General features: G+C 46.8%; 1 protein-coding gene across 1 annotated transcript; it reads left to right on the forward strand.

The window, feature by feature from the left end:
- The first annotated feature begins 655 nt into the window (after positions 1-655).
- Positions 656-10,449, forward strand: SLC25A18 (solute carrier family 25 member 18). Its single transcript, XM_014793854.2, is given in 10 exon segments — positions 656-675; positions 1,950-2,074; positions 2,566-2,616; positions 3,651-3,741; positions 6,134-6,162; positions 6,165-6,251; positions 8,087-8,252; positions 9,023-9,177; positions 9,811-9,886; positions 10,308-10,449. Coding segments are annotated over 10 exon segments (942 nt in total).
- Positions 10,450-10,579: the final 130 nt, after the last annotated feature.

Genomic DNA, 10,579 nt, shown 5'->3' on the forward strand with positions numbered 1-10,579 from the left:
CCAGAAGCTGTAATAATTATGATTAGTGTAGCTTCCACTTCCTGACACTGTCCCTAGCGCTTTCTATGTGTATCAATTATAATTGAGTCCAGAGACCTAATGTAGCTGAGTCTCTCAGCAGGATCACAGGAAGTTCAGAAAACACATTTTAAAAGCCAAAAAGTACCTTCGGAACACCTGTTTTAGTGTAGTTCTTGGACGCTCTGAGAGAGATTCCTCGTCCATAGCCACTCTCCTTAAAATCCCTCTTTCGTATCTCCTCAGCTTCCCTCACCTCTGCTCCCTCCTCTCTCTCAAGAATGTTCCAGAACTCCTGCCCTGAGCCATAGTTTGGGCTGCTTATCCTTTTCTCTCATCCTTCTTTCTGATCTCAATCCCCAAAGTCCAAAGGTCTGGGAAAGGAAAGTAACAGACGAAGGCCTTTCACATACCATGAGGTGAGTGTTGTCCTGACCACTTTCCAGAGGAGGAAACAAAGCCTAAGGAGGTTGTGGCTTGCCAGGAAGGCGGCTCACGCCAGCCACCGCTGACACCCACGCTCTCTCCGCTCTGCTACGGTGGGCAGAGTCAAGGGTACAGACACCGCTTCTGCTTCAGCCAGCCACCCCCCTGAGGAGCCAACAGCCTGCGTCCCAGGCCTCAGGCCTCTCGCAGGATGTCCAACCTGGATCAGAGGTAAGCTCTGCTCCAGACAGCCCTTGTCTCTGGGCCAGCTTCTGGGGAAGAGTTGCTGTGGTAACAACACGTGGCTCAGCTTCTCTTCCAGATTCCTGGTGTTTAACTGAGTGTAGCTGAGCCCTGCCTGAGGGGAGCAAGTGAGTCCCTCCGGATACCAAAAACACAAAATATATAGTTAAATATAACTTGTAATTATTTGGATTGCATCTTCTCGGATTACAAAATTTAAGTCACAATTCTCTTTGTTGTCACTAAGTTTCTTGCTTGCTGATCAAGGTCCAGTTGTGAGAATATCTACATTATCTACTCTTACCACTTCCAGATTATCCACCTGGCCTGAAAGATAAGAACATTTTACTGGTTCCAAGGATTCTGAGAACGCTTTATTTTCAATTTTAGTCTTCCAAAACTCCTCTAGGATGAGGGACCCACATTATGTGAAGTGTGACTTTACTTTTGGCTAGACTCAGATAATCTCAGTACTTAACCCTGGTTGTCTCACGCTGATGAGAAACCCTCCTTGTCAGAAATGTGTGTTCTCTTATTATTAATAATAACTATCATTTACCAAATGCATTAACTTATTTAATCCTTATAAAACCCCTTGAGGCCAGTTTTAGAGGGGAAAACAAAGAATCAGAGAAGTGAGGTAACTTGCTTAAGTGAACAGCATAGCCAGGATTCAAATTCAGTTCTGACTGACCTTAAGCCAGGAATAAAATTGCATTGTGTTTGAAAACTTTTCCAGATGTGGCTTCAAAGGGTGGGGACAAGCCAGAGAATAGGCCTTTGGTGGCAGCTCTGAAGAGAATGCTCTGAGGCCTCACAGAGGACTTCCTGCACCCTGGTGGGGCCCCAGGGGGCAGAGTTGGCCCTCTGGGCCTCCTTCCCAGAAGCCCTTGCAGCGTCCTAGCTTTATGAACATTTCCCCGTGGGGTAAGGGCAAGATGCTTCAGCCTTATTGTGTGCAGTGACTCTGGAGGAGGTGGCCAGGCACTCCTGGCCCCCTAACCTGTCTCTGGACCTGGACCTGGGGGAGGGAGGCACACTAGGGTGGCTGTGGGGGCTGCTGGGGTAGGGACAGGAGACTGAGGAGAGGGTCTCTGGACACGTGTGGGAATGAGCTCCTACCCTCCCTCCGCTCTGTTCCTGCTCTCCTCTCTCTATTCTCCAATCCAGTCCTGGCAGTGAGCCAGCCTCCCCCTGTGCTCCTGTGTCTCCCTCTGTGCCGCTCTCTCTCACTCTGTGCTTCCCTTCTCCCTGTGGCCTAGTGTCACAGCAAAACTCATCAACGGAGGTGTGGCAGGGCTCGTGGGGGTGACCTGTGTGTTCCCCATCGACTTGGCCAAGACTCGACTGCAGAACCAGCATGGGAAAACATCTACAAAGGAATGTGGTGGGCCGGCTCCGTGGCTTAGCGGTTAAGTGAGCGCGCTCTGATGCTGGCGGCCCGGGTTCGGATCCCGGGCGCGCCCCAGGGCACCGCTTCTCCGTCCAACGCGAGGCCGAGTCCCACGTGCAGCAACTAGAAGGATGTGAACCTATGACATACAGCTATCTACTGGGGCTTTGGGGGGAAAAAAAATGAATAAATAAAATCTTTAAAAAAAAAAAAAAAAAAAAAAAAAAAAAAAGGAATGTGGGTATTGGTGAGGGGAGTGGGGTGTGTAGGGAGAGGGGCACTCCCAGAGGAGGGGTATGGGGCTTCACTCCTTTCACAGTTTCTTTAGGGAGTTGTGCGCATTAGGGGGCATGTGTTGGGAGGTTTAGGGGAGGCAGTCAACTGGGGTGTGCCCAGCAGGATTAGGGCACAGGGTAGGGGGAAGGGAGCTGATGGAGCAGCCTGTTCAGCAGTAATTCCTTTTCTGGCCTCTGCTTCTGGGCTAGATTGCTTGATGAAGACAGCGAGGGTGGAGGGCTTCTTGGGCATGTACCGAGGTGGGCTTATTTGGCATCCCAGAGGAGGCCTGGCTTGGGCCAAGTGAGGACAGAGGGTGTGGCACAGGGGCCCCAGCCTTTCTGAGTTTATAGAACATTGGGAAACGGCATTCCCCTCTGCCCAGGGAACTCCTGGGTTGGGGCCTAGCCACCAGCTGCTCCTGGACCACATTTGCTGTTCACGAGCCCTTGTGTTCTTTGGTGGAGACAGAGGTAGTTATGGTGAGGTTCGGGGGCACCAGTGAACACACTGAGGACCCAGGAGCCCTGGGCTCCGTCCTGGCACCACCACTGCCTCACTGTTTGATGTTAGAAGCAAGTGAGCCCCAGACCGTCCCTTCTCTCTCCGCCCCCATTCAGGGCTGTCAGGCATCTAGCTGCTAATGGCAGAAGCAGGGAGGCTGGCAGAGACAGAGAATGGAAAGAGTTTTGAGATCCTGGAAGGGAATTACTGGGTGGCCCTTCCCTGACACAAGCCAGTGCCTTCCCTATCCCCACAGTGTCCCTATCCAGGCAGCACAACCATGAGTAGACCTTGGAAAATGGACACTCAGTGCTGAGAAGGAGCTGGCGTGCAAGCACCCCTGAGGCACGAAGGAAAAACCTCTGTGACCACGTAGCAGCCAGTGGGCCTGGGCTGGTGCAGCAGAGTAACGGAGACTCCACCCTGGCCCCAGGACCTTGTCATCGGGGCTGAATCTGGGGAGCTGCTCATGTCTCGTCGGAGATGGGCAGCACCAGGACGGACAGAAATAACTTCCTAATAACTGCACCAGTGAGCCCACAAAGGAAGCACAGACAGAAATAAGGAATATGCGCTGAGAGGAGAGTGAAGGAGGGAGATGAAAAAGAATTTGTTTCAATAAAACAGGCAGAGGAACCCTCCTTGACACCCCCGCCCCTCCGAGACCCTGTTTACTCCCAGAAACTTACCTGGCTAAAGCTGGGAGTGGGTTTGTCGACGTGAGTGGCAGCCTTGGGGAATAGTTACTCCTGAGACGGCCTTTCCTCCTCACCTTCATTTGTCAGCCCAGGGGCTGCTGTGAACCTAACCCTGGTGACTCTGGAGAAGGCCATCAAGTTGGCAGCCAATGACTTCTTCTGGCAGCTGCTAATGGAGGATGGGTATGGCCAGGTGGAGGGATGAGGGACGGAAACACTTCACTGGATGCCTATGGGTTTTTTTGGAAGGTGGCGGGGAGAGGACTGCAAATGTGCCTCAGTTTACCTCTCTGCATGTATATAAATAAGTGCACACAAACTGCTGAGGGTTACTGTGTATTTTGGCAGATGGAAAGTAAAGGAAGAAAATGAGCTGGTATAATTTAGACGTTCTAGATAGAGACAGACAGACTGACTGACTGACCATATAGTATATATACACATATATTCATCAACTAGCTGATGAATTTTTTTTCAGTTTTATTGAGATATAATTGACATACAACACTGTGTAGGTTTAAGGCGTACAACATAATGACTTGACATACATATATTATGAAATGATTACCGCAAGTTTAGTTAACATCCATCACCTCATATAGTTACAAAAAATTTTTTTTTCCTTGTGATGAGAACTTTTAAGATCTACTCTCTTAGCAACTTTCAAATTTACCATAGAGCAGTGTTAACTACAGGCATCACGTTGTACATTACATCCCCAGTACTTATTTATCTTACAACTGGAAGTTTGTACCTTTTGACCACTTTCACCCAATCCCCCTACCCTGCTAACCACAAATCTGATCTCTTTTTCTATGACTTTGACTTTTTTTTAGATTCTACATATAACTGAGATCATACAGTATTTGTCTTGCTCTGTCTGACTTACTTCCCTTAGCATAATGCCCTTGAGGTCCATCCATGTTTTTGCAAATGGCAGGGTTTCCTTCTTTTTTATGGCTGATTAGTATTCCATTGTGTATATATATCACATCTTCTTTATCCATTCATCTGTTGATGGACACTTAGGTTGTTTCCATGTCTGGCTATTGTCAATAATGCTGCAATGAACATGGAGGTGCAGATATCTCTTCAATATAGTAATTTCATTTCCTTCAGATAAATACCCAGAAGTGGAATAGCTGGATCATATGGTATTTCTATTTTTAATTTTTTGAGAAATCTCCATACTGTCTTCCATAGTGGCTGCACCAATTTACATTCCCACCAACAGTGCACAAGGGTTCTATTTTCTCCACATCCTCTCCAACACTTAATCTTGTCTTTTTGATAACAGCTATGCTAACAGGTGTGAGGTGGTATCTGATTGTGGTTTTGATTTGCATTTCCCTGATGATTAGTGATGTTGAGCACCTTTTCATGTACCTGTTGGCCATTTGCATGTCTTCTTTGGAAAAGAAGATCCTCTGCCCATTTTACAATCAGATTGTTTTATTGCTATTGATTTGTATGAGTTCTTGACATATTTTGGATTTAACCTCTTATCAGATATATGATTTGCAAATATTTCCTCCCATTCAGTAGGTTGCCTTTTCATTTTGTTGATGGTCCTTTGCTGTGCAGAAGCCTTTTTTTTTTGGTGAGGAAGATCAGCCTTGAGCTAACATCCACGCCAATCCTCCTCTTTTTGCTGAGGAAGATTGGCCCTGAGCTAACATCTGGGCCCATCTTCCTCCACTTTATATGGGATGCCGCCACAGCGTGTCTTGACAAGCAGTGCACTGGTATGTGCCTGGGATCCGAACCCGGGCCGCCAGCAGTGGAGCGCATGCACTTAACCACTATGCCACAGGGCCGGGCCCTGTGCAGAAGCTTTTTAGTTTGATGTAGTCCCACTTGTTTATTTTTGCTTTTGTTGCTTGTCCTTTAGTGATCATATCCAGGAAATCACTGCCAAGACCAATGTCAAGGAGCTTTTCTCCTCTATTCTTCTAGGAGTTTTATGGTTTCAGGTCTTACATTTAAGTCATTAATCCATTTTGAGTTAAGTTTTGTGAGTATAAGGGTCTAGTTTCATTCTTTTACATGTGAATATCCAACTTCCCCAGTACCATTTATTGAAGAGACTGTCTTTTCTCCATTGAGTATTTTTGGCTCCCTTGTCAAAAATTAGTTGACTATATGCATAGGTTTATTTCTGGGCTGTCAATTCTGTTCCATTGATCTATATGTGTCTGTTTTTATGCTGATGAATTTTTAAAAATCAACCCCCACACACTTTCTGGTTCTCTCTGTGCCTCCCATTGCCCTAGGGATATTGCTTAGGGGACCAGGGACAATCAAATTCCTGCAGTGGGTGGTTCCATTGCGCTAGTTTCAACTTGGATGCAGGTGCTACCTCCCCGGCGGCCTGTTTTAAACGTAGTCTTATGTCTTTAAGGAGATTGAGCCTGAGGTCCAGGTGATTATTTACCCAGCTGAGTGAGTGGCAACCAACGGGCACAAGGCTAACTACCCTGCCTGTAAAGTCCCAACTACCAAGGGAGGGTAGAGAGGTTGGGCAGGGTGGCAGGGCTGGCCTGTGACTGAAGGAGTCTGACTCCTGGTCCCACAGGATGCAGCGGAATTTGAAGATGGAGATGCTAGCGGATGTGGAGCTGGAATGTGCCAGGTGGTGGTTACCTGTCCCATGGAAATGCTCAAGATTCAGCTGCAGGATGCTGGGCGCTTGGGTGAGGCCTATCCCAACTTCACATGGGATCAAAAAAGGGCTGGCTATGATCAGAATAGATTTCCCCACATTCTGTACTCATTTGCTAGACTGTGTGATCCTATCACTTTCCAGGTCAGTGGAAGTCTTTATTTTATGGTTATCATTCTAGATTTCAACTCTAGAACCACTCTAGCTCTAGAACCAACAGTAGAAATGAGAATCCTGATTCAGGAGGGACACAGAATAGTCACCCTAGTACCTCTCTATTGCCTTGATATGTAGACTTGATTTCCTAAAGATTTTAAGAAATGCCCACGACCTGCTCACAAAAACTTCAGTCAACAGAAGTTATGTTACACTATATTATATAATGCTACAGAAGCTGGCTTTTAGTGGGAAGGCATAAAAGGGGAAAAGAGAACCATTCTTATTCTTTTGGTTTTCTCTGGAAGAGAAGTTTAGCCCTTTCCTAAATCCTGGTCCTCTCAAAAATATAGAGTGGTGTAGGTACCAAAGCATGTATTAAGAGCAAGGGTTGGCCGTCTAGTGGCAAGAGGCCAGCCCTAATGGGGTGAGACAGAGGACTCTCCTCAGGGCTACACCACAATGTTTGAATTAAGCCAATGTGTGATGTGTTGTGCCACAGCACGTGGCCAGGTCCTCCATAAACAGGTGCCCTTAGACCAACTATTCACATGTGCTGTGCCTGACTTACAGATTTCGAGGTTGATCAGACCAGCCTGAAGCAAATGAAACTGCAGAAAGAATCAAGTTCAGGCACTGGAAACCCTCACTGTGTTTTCATCTCCAAAGAGTAAAAGCTTTGTCATGTTTTGTTTTTCAATCTGGATGAAAAGTTTTAGTATTCCTAAAACATTTAAAAAGAAGTGAAAGATAGGATATGGATGAATTATGTGCATCTAAAGAAGACACAGACATGAACAATAATGGTCACTGATTAACTGCTTTCTTAAAGCTAATTGTCTGAGGCCTGCACCTAGATTACTACTGTAAGAAAATACGCACAGTAACTAGCTTTTTAGTATGAAATGTCGCCTTGCTGGATATCAAACAAAACTGGGAGATGAACTAGCTTCCTTTTAGCAAGAACATGTAGTCTAGGCAAAGCTTCTCAAACACTGAGAATTAAGAAAATAAATATTCATACAATTTCAGTGCATTGAATCCTGTGGTCATTAATGGGACTCACCCACATTTGAAATGCTTGTATTTAATATGCTCAGGAAAAAAAATTCCATTCTATTTATTAGATGCTGACATCTAATAAATAATCTAAGGAATTAAATTCTATGAAATGGTGAGGGTATAAAGGACACGTTCACCTAACCTTGGAATACTAGAGGGCAGAGGCACCGCTGCAAGTCTGAAGGAGATAGTGTTTGGACAAAGAGAATTTGCCGCTTTACACATTAGGCCGAAGATACATGGGAGTCCCATGTCCCAAAGTGCTGATAGGATAAAGCTGTAAATAGGTTCAGAGGTGGTTTAGAAATAGACTACAGGCCAAAAATAGTTTTAACAGGAGGATAAAGAATGGGGGGTGGGTACTATTATAGCTTTCTTTAAAGAAAGCCGGGCAGGCGATGGCTGTGCTCTTGGGAAGCATCCTATGCAGCAGACACAACTGGTTAGGTAATACAGATCTTATAAAGATTTCTTTGGAGCCAAAAATTAATGTTCTAAAATTAGGACAATCCTCAGAATTCTAGTAGGGGTGTCAGCCTTGCCTCTGAGTTGTCCCAGGGATACGGACTGGGAGCCATACTCTTACGAGTGTTTTGCAGTGCCTGTTGGGGCCTGGGTTGTGATGGCGAGGCTGTTCTGTGCTTTCAGCAGTCCATCCTCAGGGCTCGGCCTCAGCACCTTCCTCCTCCAGGTCCTGCACTACTGGCTCAGCGTCCACCCACAAGTGCCCATCTGCGACCTGCATTGCCTGGGAGCTGCTTTGCACCCGAGGCCTGGCTGGTGTCCACCATGGTCTGGGTGCCACTCTCCTCAGGTGAGGCTTTCTTCCTGAACTTGGGACATAGAAGAGAGAGGGAACAGAAGGCCAGAGGGATTGCTGCCCCAATCTACCTCTAGGGCTTTCCTAAAATATTCACACCCAGGATAGCAAACTATCTTGGTGCTTCCTACTTTGTCCAGAATTGGGCAGGGCTGCATAGAACGGGCACCTGGAAGACTAGCCTTTGGCCCTTTCTCCAGTGACCAGGCCCACAGGAGTACCGGGTGTTCTGTGGCCCAAAGGCACTTAAGAATCCCTGTCTACAAAAGACTGTGGATCATTTTACTTTGCTAATTGGCCAGAATCCTTAAAATTGATGAGAAACATCCCAGGACAGGGGCTAATTATCCTTGTATCACCTGGGCAGTAGGTAAATGAACTTCACCTTCGTGCCCAACCCACCCCCTCAACTCTTAGCTTATAGATCTTTACCAGCCACTTGCCCAACTTATTAACTCTGACCTTAGCCTGCCTACCTGCTTCTGTAGAACGTTACCAGTCTTTGAATCTGCACCTGGCTCCTCCTCAAGGAGGAGGAGGTGCTGGTAGGGCACAGTAATGAGCTGTAGGATAGGGGAAGGCAAATTGATCTTCTTTCTGATGCTATGTCCTACGTTATCATGGGGTGCCACGGTAGGAATAAATAAGTAATTGTGGGTTTGTCTCTGACTTATCTCATGAGGTCTATAGCTCGTGGGCTTACTGTATGACCTTGGGCGGAAGCCCAAGATGCATGTGGCTCAGTACTTCTTCCTCCCCTGCAGAGACATTCCCTTCTCCATCATCTACTTCCCATTGTTTGCCAACCTGAACAACCTTGGCTTCAACGAGCTTACTGAGAAGGCTTCCTTTGCTCATTCCTTCATGTCAGGCTGTGTCGCAGGTTCTGTAGCTGCTGTCACAGTAACACCTCTGGATGGTAAGTGCTTCAGAAATGTAGGGCCTTCAAGGGTTGACTTGCTTTACAAATTAGCCCCCTGTATAGTTGTCTATAGGATAAATAGAAATCTTGCACTTTTAGGATACAGATGAATCAGCCTCTTGGGTCACAACCTGTGGTCACGGGCAGAAACTCACCAAAGGTCCTCACGGAGAAAGTGGGTCAAGGAGACCTTGGCTCTATTTCTTATCACTGACAAATCCCCTCACCGTCTACGTGCTGATTTCATTAGCTTTTTGTCCCTGCAGAGTTGTGAGCATCAGCTGTAAATGACTGTAACTATTTTAAAATTTGAGGCTAAAGGCAGGAGCTCAACAGTTTGAGACGACAATGCTTCTGTGGCTTCAGGGCTACTCCAGCTCCTCTAACACACAGGTGGACCTTTCTAGAGTATGAGTGACCTAGAGGATCGTGCAGTTTCCAATTCCTTCGTTTTACAAACGAGGCCCAACGAGGGGAGACCTTCTAGTACAGCCCACACAATGGCAGCACTGGCCTCGGGATTCAGGCTCACGTATGCTGGCTCTAAAAGGAAACCCAACCACTTCATGTTGAGGGGGACACCAAGCGCGACGTTCACTACTTACTTATTTCAACTTTTGCTCGATTTAGTTTTGAAAACTCGAATCCAAACCCTGAAGAAAGGCCTGGGTGAGGACAGCTACAATGGGATCACCGACTGTGCCAGGTGAGAGCCCCATACCCCTTTAGAGATCGTGGCTAGGATAGTTCTTTGTGTTGGTGTCTACCTGCACCAGATCTAGAGAACAATTTTATCACTGTACTACACTGAGCTCTGGATTTCTTTGAAATCTGTCCCTTTCCTCACCTCAACAAAAACAGGATGTTCCAGGGCCTTTTTTCTTCTCTTTTGCCACCTCTACAGCATCTTTTTCCCCAAGTCTAGCCAGATTGAGCCTATTTTCCATGGCCTGGACCCAAGTGATTAGTAACCAAACTGCACAAACAAAATGGGCGCAGCCTGGCTCCACTCACCTGGGATCTGCTAGTGCTGTTGGAAGTGCCGCTACGCTCAGAGGTGTACAAATGCTGGAGGAGTTGCAGTGTGCTCCTGCCCATCAGCTCACTGGGCTCTTCTTTCTCCCCAGGAAACTCTGGATTCAGGAGGGACCATATGCCTTCATGAAAGGAGCAGGCTGCGGGGCCCTTGTCATAGCTCCTCTCTTCGGGATTGCCCAAGGGGTGTACTTCATTGGTATTGGGGAGCATATCTTAAAGTGTTTTGCGTAGATATAGTTGGAGCTCAAGTCCCTTTACTTGCTGCCATCTCTCTAGCTCATTCTTTCTAGACTAGAAGGGGAAGAGCAAGATGGCCCCCATGTTGTATTTTGTCCTCTAACCTGTAGCGTCACCTCAATCT

This window comes from Ceratotherium simum, chromosome 17 (genome assembly GCF_057802395.1).
Source record: "Ceratotherium simum simum isolate JZ-2026a chromosome 17, ASM5780239v1, whole genome shotgun sequence".
NCBI classification, from domain to species: domain Eukaryota; kingdom Metazoa; phylum Chordata; class Mammalia; order Perissodactyla; family Rhinocerotidae; genus Ceratotherium; species Ceratotherium simum.